The sequence below is a fragment of the Dacryopinax primogenitus genome, assembly GCF_000292625.1.
Source record: "Dacryopinax primogenitus strain DJM-731 SS1 chromosome Unknown DACRYscaffold_16, whole genome shotgun sequence".
NCBI lineage: Eukaryota > Fungi > Basidiomycota > Dacrymycetes > Dacrymycetales > Dacrymycetaceae > Dacryopinax > Dacryopinax primogenitus.
In genome coordinates this window covers 297641-315730 of record NW_024467213.1, presented here as the reverse complement: position 1 = coordinate 315730, position 18090 = coordinate 297641, and the positions used below count along the sequence as shown (strand labels likewise).

The following is an 18090-nucleotide window of genomic DNA, read 5'->3' as shown; positions in this document are numbered from 1 at the left end:
TATCATGAGCTTTCCGTCTGAAAGAACCAAGCAGCTTTCGAGCGGATTGCCTTGCTCTTGATGGCCGTGGCAGGCGAAGTGAATCCAGGTCGCCTTTCCCAGCGCGCGTGTCACATTGACCAGGTTTGCTCTTTCGCCTTCGAGAACAATGAGCTTGTCCTCAGGCAGAGCTTGGCGCATGCCCGTGAGTTCCTCTTGAACGGAGGGGAGCGCTACAAAGTTGTCCACCTTGGGCTGGGCTACCATAAGCACGCGCCGTGGCTTGGCAGGATTATGATCGCGTATGTTGCGGTAGCACCACACGAGACTCTGCAGCAAAACCAAATACGACGAGGTAATGAGGTCGGGTGCGCCAGGCTCGTCAGGATTGGCAGGAACGGCAGCGTGGATGGGCAACAGACCAAGAGGACCTGTGGGTATCCACCACACGCGTGGCAGAGAGCCTAAGCGCAGGGTGGACAACACCGCCAAAATCGGCGCAACAATATCCCTCCATAGCTCATTGATGATTGTACGGATGAGGCGTTCTAGGTACTGTGTGCCGAGCTGGTCCTTTGGTACGCTGACAGCTTTGTGCAGCACGAGAGCTATACTCTTCAGACGATCGCGCGAGGTGCCCGGTAGTGGTACATGTCGGACCGGGTGCTTCTGAGTCACGATGAGCGCAGAGCAGCCGAATTTGCTAGCGACCAGGAAAATGGGAGTGCCACCATGAAATACGGGTTCGCGCAACTCTTCAAATGTCATTGGTTGCAAGAAATTGAAGAACCCGTCGATCTGTCGTATTCGTGCAACAAGACTGTCCCACCGCTCGGCAAGATGTCTACGATTGCGAATGCCCGTCAAAGCATCGTCCCCCGTTTGAGTGTCTATTTCAAGAGAACGTCCAATTTGCCGCAGTTCGGCGGCGTGAACTGTTTCACCATTGATTGTAAAAGATATACGTGCCCTTCTGGACGCGATATCCCCTGTATTCGAAGTCCTGGACATGACAGGTCAGTGTCAGGCGGTTTCTTGTTGATAGGTCGTATGTTCTTTGTTTGCTCGTCTTTTGTGGTGCAGGCTGATCTGTGCATAAAAGTAAGGATCACAGTCATGTTACTGCATCTCCATGTTATGCTGCAAGTTAGACCATCTCTTTGCTCGAGAGACAAATAATTGGACATTCCGGGACTATTTGTTGCCCTGATGGGTCCTCTGTTCATGATCGCGGAGACGTATGATGCATGTGGTTTCATAAGCGAAGTGCCTAAGCTTTTGTACTTGAGCCTTAGCATGGCCTAAGCGCAACATACATGATGCTGTTTAGACTGATGTTTGGGACGAAGTCTCAATTTCATTGCAGGAAAGATTGACTAAAGCTAAGTGTTACAACACTGCAGGGGAAAAAAGAACATGTTGGTAGTGAAGAAAAATGAGAAAGTACAACGTAGTGCATGGCAATCATCGTGACATGAAGTTGAGCCTGAGCATTGGGAGATGGGCCCATGCGCTGCCTTGACTTTGAGCCTCCTCGAAGGAACCTGAGCAGGCCTAATTGGATCTGTTTAGATACATACAGAGCAGGAGGTAAAGCATGTGACTCACCAAGCTACATAGTGATAGGTAGCATTATCAATTATTTACAGTGAATCTCTTGTCGAGATGTGTGTTCACACATGTCAACTATCCAGACAAATAAGAAAGGGTAACATGAGATGTGATGAAATGTTCCTTACAGACTTCTTTGTGCAGTTGATGCAGGGTTGCCCCCCCTCGCATTTTTTTCTTGCTACAAGATACTTCAGTATATATCTATCACAAAGCCAAGTGATGACATACCGTGCACGGCACCTGTTACACTGTGATGTTGCCCGTGGGGCTCCCCTAGAAGGTAGAGGAGTTTGGACCAGAGTCAGGGGACCCATAGGTTGGTTGATTACTGGCACTGGGGGAGGGGGTTGGGCTGGGACCTGCTGAGCAGACTGGTCGATGATGAGCGGAGTTGTCGTGAAAAGTGGTTGCTGCTCCTGAGACATTCTTGTTGCGTCAGGAGAGGAGCAACGGGAGTGTCTTGTCTCATATTGGCTCAATGTTGTGGAGTTATTATACCCAAGAGATCCTGTTACTCGCCACACAAGCATAAGTGAATGTCCTTGTCTGCAGGGGAGTGAACACGTACGGCTTCACAGCTCCGGAACATCATGAGGCGTGATGACTGAATGCGCCTTCCTTTTCTGGCGGAAATGTTGGGTTGCACGAAGCAGTGCGCCCCATTACGGCGGTGATAAAATTAATATCTCACCAGAGGTTTATGAGCTCGTCTTCAAATGTATTAGATCCACGGCCTGTCACACCATCGGAAATGCGCGTAGTTGACAGATTGATCTCGTGAGGTCGGCCGTTCGGCAGAAGCACGTTATTCCGCCCCAGGACAGAGAATGGGGCGCTCGACCTAGACCGATGCAGCGTGTGGAGTCCCTGAAGTATCACTCCTGGCCTCATCACTCTTTCCTGCGACGGCGGATGAAAGTCCCCAGTAGTCCTCGCGCTGAGCTTTTCGTGTGGCAGGCGGCAAAATTCGTTTTACCGCACACCACCCGCGCGGTTTCCCAATTAGGAACACCTCCGCGATATCCCAAAGTCGCACAGTTCCTTGAGTCTTCCTCTTCAAAGACAAGCATCGTATAGTTGACAATGATTAACAAAGCTGATATGCTTTCATTGTCGGTTGCACGGAGCCGAGCGTTCAAAGACACCGCGGGGGGAATTTCAGCGAGCTTCGATATGCGTGTGTGCATGTGCAGGACGTGGGCGCGTTCCAGAGCGTGAGAAGCACTCCACCTGACAGCCCGCACAGGATTCAATATTAATCCCTGGCGCGAATCGCCCGCTTTTCAGTTGCCTCGTTGAGCTGGCGGGTCGGGCGATAACGATCTGTCCTCACCGCGGTGATCGCTTCTAGTCTCGATCGTATCGCGTGTCGGGTCGTCCGGTGACGTGTATTCATTGCTGCGCCTGATCTTCACAAGGGAAAACTTGCAACGCGGCCCGGCGCCTTGTATCCTCATCGCGGTGACGAGCTGTGCCGGTCCAGACCACAATTGAGCCAAAGCATACACAAAGTCCAGTTGCCAGTACATAGCCCAAGCCTCGCGCATGGAAAGTTCATTGTGGGTTTTGCTCCCTCGACAAGGGAAACCATTCCTTCAAAGCGATTACCCCGTTACAATGAACGATCCCTGCCGGACAGCAAGAGACCGGGTTCTGGCTGCGGCCCTTTCGCCCGTTCTTCGCTTCCCTGACTGTGGCGGTACGGCGTGTGAAGGCCCGGGAGTAAATGGAAGCAGTATCGCCGTTCTTTTCCTTTTACGTCACACAAGTCATTTACGCCAGGGCGAGTTTACACAGACTCGGGGTGCGTTCGGCCCCAGATACCACCCTCCATTTCACCTGCTATTCGGCCACCTGGCAACCTTCGTGTGTAAATTTGATAATTCATCTCAAAAATCGCCTGTTCCAATGGGGGCTTGCATCTTCTCGGGAGGATGATCAGGCTTCCATCTTGCCGCACCCTGATTCTTTGCAGGAGCAGGCCCGAAGAAGCACGCGCAAAACCGTGACGCGCAAGGAAGCTACGAACCCCTGCGTCTCTAGGGCAACGGAATCTCAAGAAACTGCGAGTTGGCGCCCGATACATTTCGAAAAGATACCTGTCATCAAGCATCGAAACCCGCTGAGGATCGTTGCCCAAAACCACAATCCCGGCTCTTTTGCCCGTTCCGAGGGCCGTTGCAGGCGTTTCTAACACGTTCAAAGTTTTGACCAAAATTAGTCCCGGAAGCTTGCTTGTGAGTTGCGGCACATGCACATCCTCGATCCATCCCTTGATGTGTTTTAGTGTTTCAGCCTTTCGCTCTGGCCGAGCTATCTTGACAGGTGACAGCATGCTTATAACAGTGTGTCATCGAGAAGCTGCTATAGACTACCTGATACATCGCTCAGGATCGAGCCGCCGGTTTGGCACTTACTACAGCTTCTTCTTTCTCGCCCGATGAGGGATGGTTGACGTCTCTCATCGAGATCGAGTTTGCCAGGGGCCGCTCGTCGTCCGGCTCGCTCGGCGCTGCAGAGTTGTGGACCCGCTCAAGCCTTCGGAGCGCTTCTAAAATCTGGCGGGGATCTGGTCTGGGCAGCGAGATTGCGGCCCTTCTTTGCAGGATCTGGCTTTTGGCGTCATCTGATGCTGTCCGGCTCACCGCGAAGTGCAGACCGTCTTCGCGTGCGGGGTCCTCATGCGGAAAACGCGTGTATATGCAAAGTATGACTGGCATCATCACGGCCTTGCCGGATTTAGCCTAGAAGCACAAACGGGTGGGGCACCTCTCCCCTCTTTTTCTTCTCTTCCCTCCTTGTTCCCACTACACCTCGCACCTTTCGCTCTCCGCTGCATTGCTTTCTCTCTGTGAGAGGCCCAACTACGAATACTAACTCTGGCTGGACCTACTATGTCGACGACCACTATTGCAGGCCCCCCGGCCCTGACCACTCCAACGGCCACTGGGCTGCTCATAATGACTGAAATGGACGCCCTCCGGCTTTTCGAAGCGGCACGTTTGTATCCAACACACTTTCCCATGATCCCGAATCGCATCGAAGACTGGAAGATCCGCTTGGACTTGTTTGTGCATGGGTCGGTATTCATCTTCCAGCGCGGACCTGAATTCGTCAGGTGGACGGATGGTCGTCGCTGGATGCCAAATCAGCAAATCGGTCCTTTTCTCTGCTATGAGGAGGCAAACAGGCGGCAGCCCCCCCAAGGCAATTATCGTGCTGGTGTCAACAGGTGACTATCTCGGCGAAAAGCCCGCTTTTGTAGAGCTGACGCTGTTTCAGGGCCGAGCGCGGTTACAACAGACCAGAGTGCGAAAGACGGGAAGGCGGCCTGCAGAAATGGACCTACACCGTTCATGTTCTCCCGAACCCCCAGGTGCCAGACCATCGCCTGGTCTGGGAAATCGTGTGGTATCTGCAGCCCTTGTCGTTCACACCCACTGGCAGCGGGTTGATCCCTGTCTCACGACACGACTTCTTGCGAACGATCAACATTCCCCAATACCTGTACTTCATGGAAGGCACTCTCCCGCTTCCGAGGCAGACGAGCAACATCGTTCGTATCCCGGAAACTGGCCTTCTACGCACTCTGCCCCCATCTATGCCGCCCATAGCGTCTATTCCTCGCCCGATGTCTGTTCCACCTCAGCACATGCGCAGGCCATCCGCTGCACAGTCCGATGCCAGTGACGATAAGTCACCATCTCCACGCCCTCGTTTCCACCTCCCACCATTCACGGACATTATCAACTCCGGTCGCAGCCGCACTATTGCATATGATCATGCACGCCTTCCATCCTATGCTGAATTCATCTCTCGCACTCAAAATCTACCCGAATCGCCCTTTGAACCCTCTCAGTCTCGTCGGTAATCTAGCTTCGTGCATATATGTGAGCCCTTTCGCCGTATGCCCATCCCTATGCACTAACACAAGGACAGAATCGGCATTACTGCCAATATCTCTAATTCAAACCAGCGCCTAATTGAGATTTGCATCTGGGATGTACCTCGCAATGTAAGATATGCTTTATCTCCAATCCTTGAATAATCACTTTTTTGCTGTTTATGATTTGTTACCCTACTCCCTCATATTTCTTTGTACGCGCGTTATTGTCAGATGACTAATGCATAATGTGATTGTTGATTCCGAGCCCCTAACTTCTCTAACTTCTTTGCTCCACCTGTGGGCGGAAGTACTTTTCAATTGCCTCGTTCGTTGCCACTTGGTCAGCCCGGTGCAGCCCGTCACCCCGGTCAATGAGCTAGAGGCAAGATGAGAAGCAGCGCATTAACCGTCGCTCGTCCTCTACCCAAGGGTCACCCGGTTGAAAACAAATGATCAGCGTTCTTCCACATTCCGATTCTCTTTGTTTCGGCTTCATGTTTTCGGAGGTTCTGTGAGGGCCATGGTCGGGTCTTGGACAGAAGTCAGAGTGCCTCGCCAGATATAAAGTACGTCTGTGTCAACCCTTTCTACTACCTTTCGGAACTCCCACACACTGCAGGAGAACAAACTTTTCACTCTTTAATAACACCGTCGCCACAACTGGTGTGCAATCTGTCGACGGACGATACCCCTTTGCGCAGGGGACGCGTCCAAACGACTTCTGATATGAAACAGTTGCTGTCTCACTCCTTGTTGCTTTCAGGCGACTCGAGCATCTCAGCTCAACACGAGCAGTCACCGCACCTTCAACCTTCAAAGGGATATGGCGATTCCCTGGGTTAGATCACCACTCTAGACGCAAGGCATAGCCTAATAATCTTCGGAACATGTTGGTTTCCCCTTTGGCGACCGAGGACATCCATGCCCCGCTTGTTCTGGCCCAAAACGAGTAAAGGACCCCCCTCCTCGAACTCTCACATTTAGTTCTTTACCGACTTCTTCCATTCCATGAGTTGCAGAAATGAATGGCGTAGAGGAAGGAGTTGCGGAGGGAAAGAATAATTATGATTATCTCCATAGAGTATGCGTCTTCCGATGCTTACATCATTACATGAATATACCGTTATCTTGAATGAGACGTCAAATGTTTGTGCACGAATGGATATTACGATCGAGTGGGCATTTGTCTGCGTGTATAAGGATAAACCAGCCGGCCCCCGAGAGGCTAAGGAATGAAGAGCTCGAGATTACTGGTACTGACTTTGATAAGAGAGTGTACGACCCAGCGTCGGCCATTGTGCACAATTCTTCGTGTATATCGTTGGAGTTCGTTGATGCCATGGCATGGGCGTGTTTTGTGTCACTGTGTCGTGTGGCTACGACCAGAACTGGGGCGACTCTGTTGCCCGGTGCTCGGTCGACTAGAGGACACGCTCGGGGCGCCAGTACGACCCAAAACTTCTCCAAAAGAAGGAAGTGTCGTAGGCCCCTTCACCGGAGATACAGATGGAAAGATAGAATCCGTTGGGAAAGCGATGGATGCCGGAAGCGTCACAGTCGGATTGTTTGGTGAAGAAATGGATAAAGGCGGGAGCGTGAGATGCGTGACAGGCGAATAGATAGGCGATAAGAGAGTGGGAGTGTTCTGTTGGAGTGGGGCACCAATAGGCGAAATGGGTTGAAGCGTGTCAATAGGTGAGATGGGCTGGCGGGTGTTGATGGGTGACACGGGCCGACGTGATCCAGAGGAGCCAACTTGGCGCATGGTGGTGGGAGACGTCAGTTGGCGTGGACCGCGGCTTGTTGATGGAATGGCGGCTGCGTGAGGCGTGCGATCGCCAAAAGGGACCATGCTCTGGGCAGATGGCAGAGGCGTTTCATCTGTTCCCACCCAAAGATTCGGTGGGAGGACAATGGTCTGTAGCATCGGATCGGTCTGCACCGTGAGGGCGTTTCCGGGGCCATCTCCCGGCGATTTGTACCAGGTTATATGATAGCGTTTGCGGGGGTAGTTTGGATGGTCTGGATCGAACGCGAGCGCAGAGTATGAGTACTTGTGCAGACCGCCGACTTTCGGTGGAAGACCTCGATTGCGACTGCGGCCCACTTTATCGTCTGCTTGCCTGTAACACACTCTTTCAGTGTCCGGAAAACAATACTGTTGAACAGCAAGATCTCACCCTCTGGCCCTAGGACCGCCGTTTTTCCGTGACTCGTACATTGTCACACCTTCCAACTCAAAATACATAAAAACGCGCCCAAACCGATGAGTTCCGGACCAAGCTCTTCCGTCCGTCCACCGCTTGATATGTCCCTGTTCTTCGAAAACGAAGGCTGCGTTCGGGCGAACGAGATTAATGCTTTCTCGCTCATTCAGATGACGGTGGATTAGTGGAAGCCGGCCCTGCCGGACAGCTTCAAAGATGACAAGGATGTCGTATTCGGTCGTTAGATAAATGTTGTCGTGGGTGGGTACCACATCTTGGGCGAAGACTTCGTTGGCTTCGACGTCTCGAAGCCACCTCCGCGTAGAATACATGAAGGTCGGTTGGTTGCAGACAGTTTGATAGTGATACAAGGGGGAAAGTACAACCGGGAGAAGCGAGTGTGCTGATGTGGTATGTGGTGATGGGATACTAAACGAGCGGGGGTACTAAGTTATTGGCGGATCTAGCGGGAAAAAGCTGTGACGACTGGGCGAGAGGCGCACCTTTGTAGGCTGCCAGACACAGAGCCACATACTGCGCACGAAGGTGCAGAGTCAAGTCCTGGCGTTTTCAGCACCGGAGTTGAGAGGCGGCAGCGTGGCATGTGCCAGTGCGGTCTTCCTGCGTTGCACCGGTTGTCGCCCTGCCTCGTCTTCTCGTCGTCTGATTATATTGCTCCCTAATCTGCAGGGTGCAGCTAGTTACGGCGGTAGTCCACGATCTCAAGCTTCTGAGGAGCGCGTGCACCAGTAAGAGAAAACGAACTATGTACAGAACTTTCGTGGTCCGGGTGATGATGGCTGTCCAAGTGAATCCAAGGGTAGGGGCGGACGCAAAGTTGTGCTTAAAGGGGTTGACAATGCAATTTTGCCGAAAGTCGTCGTGTTCATAATTTCTGCCATGCGGGCAGCTTTGACATACCCCCCGTGCAATCTCAGGAACCGAAGGGGGGAAGAAGCCAATAGGGGGCGAGGCCCCATTTGGCCGGACAGGCTCTGTTCCTCTCATCGGGTAACATACTGATTCCGTCAGGGAACGAGAGAGAAGCGCAACGAACTCCATCAGAGGGCTTCTATGTGACTCAGGGCGGATATGTTAGCCCCAAGCCTTATGATGTAGGTCATCCAGTTGTCTTTCTTAGGGCGGGTGTTCATGACTACCAAAGAAGGTGATCGCCATGCCGAAGTTGTAATGAACTGAAGGATAAATATGGTTGCTATGGAGACTTTGACGTCGCTGTCGTAGGGGATTGTAGGCTTCTGTGTCTGGCGATGAGGCAGGCAGAATAGCTTATAGGATTGATACACATCGACACAATACTGCAACAAGTCGCCATGCTGGAGAAAATCGGGATGACATAATGTATCTGTAGTTACCTTCTGCCCGTTGCGGGTGTTCTAGCGTAAGCCGGCGGCGGTCCGACACACTGGTCTAAGTGATGCACTTGTAAAAGGTTGGTGCTCGAATTTTGTTCCGCCTATCTCGCGGCAAATCTAACAAACAAGGTAAATGGTTGAAAAACAACAACCACCCCACAATCCTCCGCGGCTCCTGCTTTGCAGAACCTTAACCTCCGCGCCGCTTGCTCGGTGCCCAAAATGGACGCGTCCTCACCAAATAAATGGGGACGCGCCCAGGGTATTCCGCTTCGCGCGGAAGGGGGAAGCCAGGGACTCTTTGGGTGATAACGGAGATCGGCCGCCGGTTCCGTTGACTTCTTCCCCCTTTTTGAATTATCTCATCGTACTGTGTTGTCGACCAGTTTCTTGTTCCTCTCAACGTATATGACATCTGACGTGTAACCTCAGCCCCGATGTCTCAACTATGGTAACTTTTGACTTTGTGGATGTCACGAAAATCCCTTTGAACGTAACAGAAGCTCTCGGCCATATCCGCGACTCGCTCCTTCGCTGATTTTCTGGATATGAGGTGGAGCTACCTAAAGTCGCCGAGGACACCGTGGTGCAAAAGCAACTCCGAGCGCCTATCCTTAAACCTGAAATGGACCGACTTCGGAGATGCGTCTCCGCCAGCGCCAACCAGTTAGGGTCTTTTCTCCATGTTATTCCAATTGTGGCGCATAAATGTGCCTTCTCTCCCTTTTCGAGCTGTGCCTGTTGACAACTCTGGCCCTGGCAAAATGTTTCGGGCACACCTTCGCAGGAACGTGATTCTTTCGAACCATGAGTTCGCACATCAGATGTTCTCTTCAGAGCTGTTGTCTCAGAGGCCAGCACGCCTCCAGGGGCAATTTATTAGCTTGTGCAGTCAGCCAGGTTGCATCTGACCGAGCTTGCACTGAGCCTGTGGCATCAATTCCGGTCTTCTTATCTCCCCCAGCGTTCCGGGATGCCGGATAGTGAGAGGGTTGCCCTGGAAGTGGCGCTGGAAATTGAATGCAGTTGTCCGTTGAGTGGCGACGCTTGAAAAAGATGTTGGGCTCCACACTATACAATTCGACGACAAGACCTTGACGCTGAGCGCCTCTGGCTTTGCCTCTGTCCTCACTGCTGCGGTCTCCTTCATGCGCCATGTGGTATGGTCGGTCTCCAGCCAACGAAGAAAGTGTTCGGGTTGTGCCGTCGGTTAAGAAGAGCGACACGTCTGTCAGCACGCGACACCGAACTCTACCCTGAAGCGACCAAACGCCACAGCTCGCGTCGTCTCTACGATGAACACGATTGTCGTGCTGAATATGTCGATCTGGGCCGACCTCCACAACGCGCCCATCCGCCCCATTGATGCGCTGTCACTAAGGGTCAAGGAAGCAAGGGCTTGTCCTGCTGGCCTGGTACGAGAACACGTTTGGTGTCCCCCGCCTTCCGTATGTGCCAGCCCGCCCGCTTTCGCAAGCTCCGCAACTCCCCCGCCAGCTCAACAATACCCATTCATTACCACTTTGATTACCTCGATCTCGGAGCACTGCCGGAGTGTACCACCTGTCACAGAAGCCCCGGCGGTCGCCCCGAAGAGCACGTTTAGGCAAGGAGCGCCGGTACTTACAACTCTCCGCCCGCGCCTTCCTCCGTACCCGCTTCTTCGAGCTTCTTATCCGCACTTCCGATCGTTAACTCCCTCAACGACCGTATCTGCCTGTCAAAGAAGTTTTTGATCAGCTACGATCTCAATGTGACAAAGTGCTTTCTCCCTCTCGACCTTCCGGATTCAGTAGGTCGAGAATTGGCTACAAGAGTAAGTCAACGTTTGTAAACGCACCATGATCAGTCTGTCGCTATTTTGGCGTTTCCGATCACCATGACTATCCATTTTGTTCGAACATACGTCATGGTATCTCGACAATAGATTCCTGATCTTCTCCGAGTTTCGTCTTTATGTATCCCTCGATCGAGGTGCCATCGCAGCCTCACCTCAGCCTTGCTTCAGGAATGCCTGTGGAGCAGCGAGCTGTCCATCCCTCGTGGCAACTACCGCATTTCCGATTTCCATGGTTCCAGAGTGTTGTACAAACTTGAGACACGGGTATTCACCTTGAGAAGCTGTCGTGTCTCCTCTTCTTCTGGCAGGTGGCTCCCTCCTGACGCGCAAGCCGCCAATTCCCCAGTTACCAGCACAGTCATTTCCTGTCGACAGCCCCGCATTCCGATAACCATGACGCTCCTCATTCACCGTTAACCCAATGGAGCAGGACTCCTGCTTCTCTTCTGCAGTAGGAAGGTGGCTCCCTGGTCTGACGCAGCGCACCAGTTCACTAGTCTTTCGTAGCCTCACACTCGTCGTCAACGCCCCTCAATCCCGATAACCATGACTCTGTCCTCCCCTTTCCTTTTGCTCTTGTCATCGCCATCCAAGCAGCATGTGTGAGATGCCTGGGCCTCGAATCACGCTGAATAGGGAGGCTCGGTTGTCATAGCCAACATGTCGGTAGGTGCTGCGGGCTGGGCGGCGTGAATACGCTCGGCGCTGCCCGACCAGCGCAGTCGACAACAGACGGCTGCTTGTTCAGCAGCGATCGCTGGCACCAAAGTCTGTGTAAAAGGCCAAGTGCTATTCGAGGGTGCAGAGCCGTGTATCGCAGGTTGAGGTAAGGTGTACGTATGCCAGCGCATCAACGTGAGCTTCTGTCCCTATTTGGGGTCACTGCTGTGTATGACCGGTAAGCGCTCGGCCAGTTCGTGGGAAAGGCACAACGCTGTCCTGTCAAGACGCTAGCGGCGCTGGTTGGGCGGCTAATACCGACATATTGGGAACACGTGTTAAGGTGAACAATTGTCATTACTCTTGCACAATGTGCGTTTTGGAGGGGCGTGAATAGTATTCATTCGAATGATTGCATATCAATAGTACAGTAGTGAGTGACACGCCATACCTCTCTTCATCTTGGAAAATGCGAATTGTCTCGAAGAGACGTCACAAACAGTTACGCGGGGTTGACGTTTCTTCACCCCGTCTCCCTTTTTCTCCCCCATGCACCAAACCAGCAAACCATAAAAAGGAGGGGAACGCAATCGCACGCATCTACAAGCTCGAGTCCAAACAATTGGTGCCGTACCAGAGTCTATGCAGTCCACAACATAGCATGCCGTATGACGTCGCGTCGCCCCGTGAAATGTGTGCGCTAAACGAGCCTGCGTAGAGCGCTCACTGCTGCGTCTCGCATTCCTGTGTGTACAGGTTCCCAGCAAACGTGATGTGTTCGTCACCGTCGTGGTCCGCAGCCTTGACAAGCTCTGCGATCTGGACCGCACGCACGATCTGAAGACGTTGAGAAGGAGGAATAGCGCGCTCTGACTCGAGTTCAAGACCGTGTTGCAAGACACCGACGCGCATCATTGCGAGAAGGTTGTGCGCAGCGTTCGAGTGATCGTAAACTCCTCCGAAGAAGGCTGTAGAAGCATCCTTGCCAATCATCTTCGCTAACAGGTGGCGACCTCCGGGGTGCTCATCGAGGAAGGACGACACGTCATGGATGAAGCCGGAGATGAGGATGAGCGGGCGAGTGAGCGACTGCTCCTGGAATGACTCCCAGGAGATGACAGGAAGGTCGTTCGAGCTCTTTGGCCAGGTGATGGCATTTGACTTGCGCTCCAGCTTCTTCAGCTCCATCGTCAGCTGACCCTTGCGGATCTCACCGTCCGGGAAGGTCTTCAGGTGGGAAGCAAGGCCAACCCAAGAGCACACGGCAATGAACCACTTGGTTGGGTCGTACTGGTACCACTTGATGGCATTGCGGTAGTCCATGGGGAACTGGTGATGGAAATTGTGGTACCCTTCACCGATAGTGCAGAGTGCGGTGATGAAGTGATCACGCGGAGTGTGCTTGTCGTCGAAGGGCGTGTCACCAAGATAGTGGGCCAGAGAGTTGACACAGAACGTGGACTGTTTAATTATCAGCATATATGCCATGTATGTACGAGACACAACTCACGTGATGCACGAAGGTCAACCGCGCGGCGCCCGCGAAGAGGAACCCTCCTTTGAAGTCGTTCCACAGCAAACCAGGAATGACACACGGCAAAATGAACGCCATAAGGACGAACAAGGTGAGATAGTTCTGGTGTTGCCAGCGAACGACCGGGTTCTTCCCAAGATCAGAGATATCAGCAACACCAGGCTTCCTGCGAGGCTTGACGAGCATCCACCCGATATGTGACCAGATCAGGCCCTTGTTCGCATCATACGGGTCGAGTTCGGTGTCAGTATACCGATGGTGAGCACGGTGGCCACGGGACCACCAGCGAATGGAACCCTGAGCAGCACCGGCACCAGCAAGAGCAAGTGCGTATTCAAGCGGGGGGGAAGCAATATACGAGCGATGGGCCCAGAGACGATGGTAACCTGTGGCAATTTTTTTGGTCAGATATGTGCGCATATATGCAGGATGGGAAAACGTACCGGCAGTAATGCCTAGACCAGTGACGTAATACCAGAAAACAGAGAACACCGCTGTCTGCCAGCAGAGTTTCGTTGTAAACGCGCCGTAGATAGCAAGCGCCGGGGTGACCGTCAAGATGGCGGTGGAGATATAGTTGAGCTCCTTCCACCAGTTGTGCCACCCAATGGGCGGGAGTGGCTTGACAGTTGCGACCGTGTGCGCAACGTAATTGTCCGGGATGTCTATGTCCACCGGGAGATCATCGATGGGAGTCGTCGGCGGGGAGATGCCAGACACATCGCGGGTGGGCAGACTAGAGGGCTCGCTCCTGGGCGACTGCTTGGGGGTGAGGGGAGGGGACAACTGCGAAGGCGGCGGGGTGCGCTGCCTCGGCTTTTGCACCACCTCAGGGCGGGCAGACGTTGTGGAAGACATGCCGCTTGCTGGATGCCGAGGGTACTGAACGCGTAGAAGGGCGAAAGAAGAGGAGGATAGAGTGCTGGTGAGGGGGGAGGTGACGGGAGTGGTCTGAGACGAGGGAGGAGAGAGAGAGCTCAGTTGGGTATATAACGGTTGGCTGATTTCTGCTGGGGTAGGGGGTAGACCAACCGGGCATGCGGAAGATGGATGTGTTGGGATGGACGGGACACGACGTTTCTTTCCCCCCGACGCGAAGAAAAAACCGGGTGGGGGCCGAGGCGGTATCCCCTTTGTCCGGAAGAAGAAAGTTCACGGCCGGTAAACAGCCTTGGCTGGGCGTGAGCTCTGATGCTCTCCCGTTCAACCCGTTGGGGCGCTTCTTTCCCGTCTCACTCCGGCCCTCTTTCTTCTCTTTCTCCGCACTCCATTCCGCTTTCAGAGCTTGTCGTGATTGAATTGTACTTTGTATAAACGGTGCCAACGATGCTGCAACTGATGCTCTGGTTTTCCCAGTAAGCATAGCAGCACGTTTCAAAATATCACGAGTGCGAACAATTCGCGTCTCACCCAGGAACCCCAACCCACAACTAGGCTTTTCCCAACGTTCGACCCACTCCCTCCCCTACCCGCATCACCCGGTTTGCCCAACAAGTCTCCCGACTCCTCTGTTCCTCGGTCATGCATTATCCCAACCCGCAGTCCCCCATCGCCCATCATTAGCCTGTGTATGTGCAGGCAGAAGAATTATGACGACTCCGATCCGGTCTAGCATCCCCAACGACGGAAAGATTGCACCCGTGGCGCGTCTGTTGGCGTTGGGGTTCCAGGGTTTGTACGTCCACACGTGGCCTATCAGGGTCTGGGGAGAAGGGACGCCCTACCGGCCGTCAGGGTCGGGTGTGCCCGGGTTTCGCCCACTTCGCCTTTTTGGTGCTTTGTTCCTCACTCGATACGCCCACCAGTATCTTTGTGCTGGTCAATCCAACGTCTATTTTTACAGGCGCCCCCAGGAGCAGATAAGATATCGCTCAAAAAGTCTATCCAACCAGAACGCTGACGAGCTCTCTGAGCGACTTTACGCAACGTGCTCAATCCAAGTTCAGGACGCTCAGATGGGAAGACACGTTCGTCATACACCGCCATATTGGTCCTCCTCTGTTCCTTTAACAGTTTTACTATCGCACATCAATGTCAGAATTTCTTTGGAGATCCTCCCGGGGGGTCCATATCTCTGATCCTTGTTCTGCTGAACAGATTGTGAACAGCCCACTTATTTTGCCTTATCTATGTTCCCTTCCATCGGAACAGTGCTGGCGTACCTAACCTGGTGCAAGCTCTCGACCTTCTGTTGCAGCTAACCCAAGTTCTTCCAAAAGAGGCTGCCTAGACTCTCGCAACAGGAAAAGTGTCAAACTAACTCAGCTCCTGGGATAACCCCCTCGCAACATTCCCAACCCACATCTATCGTAACCCGATCCAACCCACTTGAGTTCTAGCAGACGACGAACCTACCTGTTCCCGCTTTCATGCTTCGTTCCACGCAGGCTCTACCATTTCTGAGACTCCTCAATCAAGCATCCTGCGGACATCCCATAGCGGATAGCTCGCATCGAAGTAGTCTTACAGGTTCATTTCCCCAATCCGTCAGGTAATGTCTACTCTGCGGATCACGAGAAAGCCAGGCGCCGTCAACACCATGTCAATGCGCAACACACAGAGTACAATAACAACGCCCCATTCCTCTCTCTCAAGCTGACTCTCCCGCTTCCCCAACCCGGGCACCTCCTCCTCCGGTCCAACCCACAAGCTTCTTCCCCATCAACAGCTCAGATAACGATATCCCGAAAAGGAAGCTCATCCGCTTCACTCACTCACAAGTGGCCAGATCCAGCTGGATATCAATTTCAGAGGTATATGCTACGGCACAGTAGGAAATATAGTGTACTATCCGGGAGACGTGTCCGTGCTTCTGTCTATCCCCTAACCCACTTCCTGCAGACGTCGCCTGCCCCCAGTCCCCTGCCCACACAACCCAGTCCACGTAGGATATATCCGCGGAACACCCAAGGTGAAGATGAAACCCAATCAACGGGGAGAGACGATCTCATGATGTCCGCGGATGTTGATGAACGAGTACTATCCCTCCTTCAGCCTCTCCTGTCCTAGCAAAGCGCAACACTCACCTCAGCAAGATTGGGTTTCGCGCCCATCAGGTTCACATAGACCAGATTTGGCTCGGTCCTGAACGCTCTCAGCCCTGCGCGCTCCAACAACTCCCACCACGCCAGGAAATCCGCAAATGATTGCTTGCTGTCCCACGCGTGGATCTCGACTTGTAGTTGGCCGAAGGGGAGGGGCTTCCCTTGCGCCAGGTAGTGTTGGCAGATCCCAGCGAGAACCTCGAATTCTGACCCTTCGATGTCCACTTTGAGGATATCGATGAAGGAGTGGCCTGTTAAACGCGCGACATATCGATGGATCAGCACAATTGCAAAATCCGCGTCATAAACGCACCGTTTAGCCGCATGAGGGTCTCCACGGTATACACCTGGAAGCTGGGATCGTAGTCCGGCCCATGTTGGTCCTTAGGGCCAATCGCCCATTTGTGGAAATGCGCACGTCCCTGGAGCTCACGCGAGTCGACAATTTGGGGCCCAAACTATTCGTGCGTGAGCTCTTGTAATCGGTTGGAAAGATGAACACGTACCGAGTTGACCGAATAGTCGTACCCGTACACCTGTGCACCTGGGAAGCGCTCCAGCACTGCAGCTTCGAAGGAGCTGTCCGTGCTGACGCCGAAGGAATAGAGCACCGGCGATGGTTTGCGTCCGATTATGTCCATGCCACAGACCCACTTGCCGCCGTCGCCCATCTTACCGATGCGTTCGGTCATGTGCGGGCATTCGAATGAGGGCAGAAAGAAATCCCCTAGCATAAAACACGTTAGATGCATTGAATATTCTGGGGGGAGACGTGCACGTACAGAGGGTGTACTCCGCTCTCCAACCTGACCCGGACGGCCATGGGTTCACACTGTTTACCCCACCAAGGTCGTTCACAAACTTGATCCGATCTCTCACCATCCCCTGATATATCCACTCGCTGTACTGAAGGCGCTCCTCCACTGTTATCGGCCGGTCGTACCCATGACCATTGAACCAGCCCCGTGGCCCGGACAAAACCCAATGTCCGATGAGGATCAAGATGACAAATGCGGTGAGGGCGAAGGCGGCGAGTGATCGTGGACTGTAAGAGGTGAGAGAAGGTTGGGACGACTGAATTCGCCACAAAAGATGCTTCAATTGATTCAAGGCGGACATCCTTGCGGGGACCGTCTTGGTCAGGTGCACGGGATTTGTAAAAGATGGAAGCCGGAGAAGTCGAACAAGTATATCCCAGCACTCTTCGACTACAGTATGAAGACGACGAAAGCAAGATTGCCCAGAGCACGGTGCAAACAGCCTGAGGATGGGACAATGAGGATGTATCCTGAGGCCGGGTTTGGGACAAAACGATGGATGGCTGTGCGTCGCGTTAGGACTTCATTATCCGGTTTAGCCCCGCATCCGCATCTCGAGCTTATGACTTCCCACTCACTGGGTCAAGCAACGCTGCACGATCAACTCACCTTTAGAAAATTATTATGACATTGACCGTCTCGATCGCAATCCCTGCGTCCCACCTTGTTGCGTCTCCGAAAACCCGGTTCGGGATGGGTCGACCGATGCTTCACATTACTGTGGGCGCACACCCTGCTGCGCAGTGATAAGAAAATGAGACAGGATCCAATGGTACGTGATTGAGCCACTCAAGGTCTAGGGATTGGCTCATTCTGGAATCCGTTGCGTGATTTCCGCCTGAGAGGATCTGCCGTGCATGGTGCCGCGGGATGAGTGCACCTCCTCGCCAAAGGTGGTCAATCCCTGCGACGAATTCCAACTGAGGACCTTGGATTCGATCTGAAACAGCGTTCCTTCCTCCAGGCGATATCGACGAAAAGGTCGTTAGTCATTGGTTTCTATAGCCGTTTACAAGTTCTGCTGGTGGGTGGTGTGCTGGTAGTGGTACCGACGAGCTCCTTCATACTCTATGGCCTGACAGCCCAACGTAGCTGAGGGATCGAGCGGCGCCATATGCACTTAAAAAGATGT

General features: G+C 53.2%; 7 protein-coding genes across 7 annotated transcripts; 2 read left to right on the top strand and 5 right to left on the bottom strand.

The window, feature by feature from the left end:
* Nucleotides 1-27: 27 nt before the first annotated feature.
* On the bottom strand, nt 28-2018 carry DACRYDRAFT_109990 (uncharacterized protein; the record flags this gene model as incomplete). Its single annotated transcript, XM_040768983.1, has 2 exons — nt 28-982; nt 1822-2018. Coding segments are annotated over 2 exons (1152 nt in total), but the record flags the coding sequence as incomplete, so codon positions are not given.
* A 204-nt stretch (nt 2019-2222) lies between these two features.
* On the bottom strand, nt 2223-2693 carry DACRYDRAFT_23873 (uncharacterized protein). Its single transcript, XM_040773430.1, has one exon. The coding sequence runs from the start codon at nt 2661-2663 to the stop codon at nt 2484-2486; it is 180 nt and encodes a 59-aa protein (XP_040626168.1). The 5' UTR covers nt 2664-2693; the 3' UTR covers nt 2223-2483.
* A 1794-nt stretch (nt 2694-4487) lies between these two features.
* On the top strand, nt 4488-5464 carry DACRYDRAFT_109989 (uncharacterized protein; the record flags this gene model as incomplete). Its single annotated transcript, XM_040768982.1, has 2 exons — nt 4488-4825; nt 4876-5464. 2 exons carry the CDS (start codon nt 4488-4490, stop codon nt 5462-5464), a joined length of 927 nt encoding a protein of 308 aa, XP_040626167.1.
* Nucleotides 5465-6839: 1375 nt separating this feature from the next.
* Nucleotides 6840-8018, bottom strand: DACRYDRAFT_109988 (uncharacterized protein; the record flags this gene model as incomplete). The annotated part of the gene is made up of 2 exons (XM_040768981.1): nt 6840-7602; nt 7660-8018. 2 exons carry the CDS (start codon nt 8016-8018, stop codon nt 6840-6842), a joined length of 1122 nt encoding a protein of 373 aa, XP_040626166.1.
* Nucleotides 8019-9747: 1729 nt separating this feature from the next.
* On the top strand, nt 9748-11744 carry DACRYDRAFT_23871 (uncharacterized protein). Its single transcript, XM_040773429.1, has one exon. The coding sequence runs from the start codon at nt 10358-10360 to the stop codon at nt 10796-10798; it is 441 nt and encodes a 146-aa protein (XP_040626165.1). The 5' UTR covers nt 9748-10357; the 3' UTR covers nt 10799-11744.
* Nucleotides 11745-12096: 352 nt separating this feature from the next.
* Nucleotides 12097-13954, bottom strand: DACRYDRAFT_82361 (delta9-fatty acid desaturase; the record flags this gene model as incomplete). The annotated part of the gene is made up of 3 exons (XM_040776562.1): nt 12097-13023; nt 13073-13482; nt 13540-13954. The coding sequence occupies 3 exons, from the start codon at nt 13952-13954 to the stop codon at nt 12286-12288; spliced, it is 1563 nt and encodes a 520-aa protein (XP_040626164.1). The 3' UTR covers nt 12097-12285.
* Nucleotides 13955-15820: 1866 nt separating this feature from the next.
* Nucleotides 15821-17593, bottom strand: DACRYDRAFT_23870 (uncharacterized protein). Its single transcript, XM_040773428.1, has 5 exons — nt 16923-17593; nt 16647-16867; nt 16454-16598; nt 16123-16391; nt 15821-16075 (listed from the first exon to the last, which is right to left on the bottom strand). Exons 1-5 carry the CDS (start codon nt 17257-17259, stop codon nt 16025-16027), a joined length of 1023 nt encoding a protein of 340 aa, XP_040626163.1. The 5' UTR covers nt 17260-17593; the 3' UTR covers nt 15821-16024.
* Nucleotides 17594-18090: the final 497 nt, after the last annotated feature.

What these genes read in the sequence shown, in the direction of transcription:
- DACRYDRAFT_23873 (XM_040773430.1), bottom strand. Translation starts at nt 2,663, where the DNA reads ATGCTTGTCTTTGAAGAGGAAGACTCAAGGAACTGTGCGACTTTGGGA.
- DACRYDRAFT_23871 (XM_040773429.1), top strand. Translation starts at nt 10,358, where the DNA reads ATGAACACGATTGTCGTGCTGAATATGTCGATCTGGGCCGACCTCCAC.
- DACRYDRAFT_23870 (XM_040773428.1), bottom strand. Translation starts at nt 17,259, where the DNA reads ATGTCCGCCTTGAATCAATTGAAGCATCTTTTGTGGCGAATTCAGTCG. An exon ending in GACCCTCATGCGGCTAAACG is followed by an intron (nt 16,392 to 16,453) that starts GTGCGTTTATGA and finishes CGCGTTTAACAG; the next exon opens with GCCACTCCTTCATCGATATC. An exon ending in CGAAACCCAATCTTGCTGAG is followed by an intron (nt 16,076 to 16,122) that starts GTGAGTGTTGCG and finishes AAGGAGGGATAG; the next exon opens with TACTCGTTCATCAACATCCG.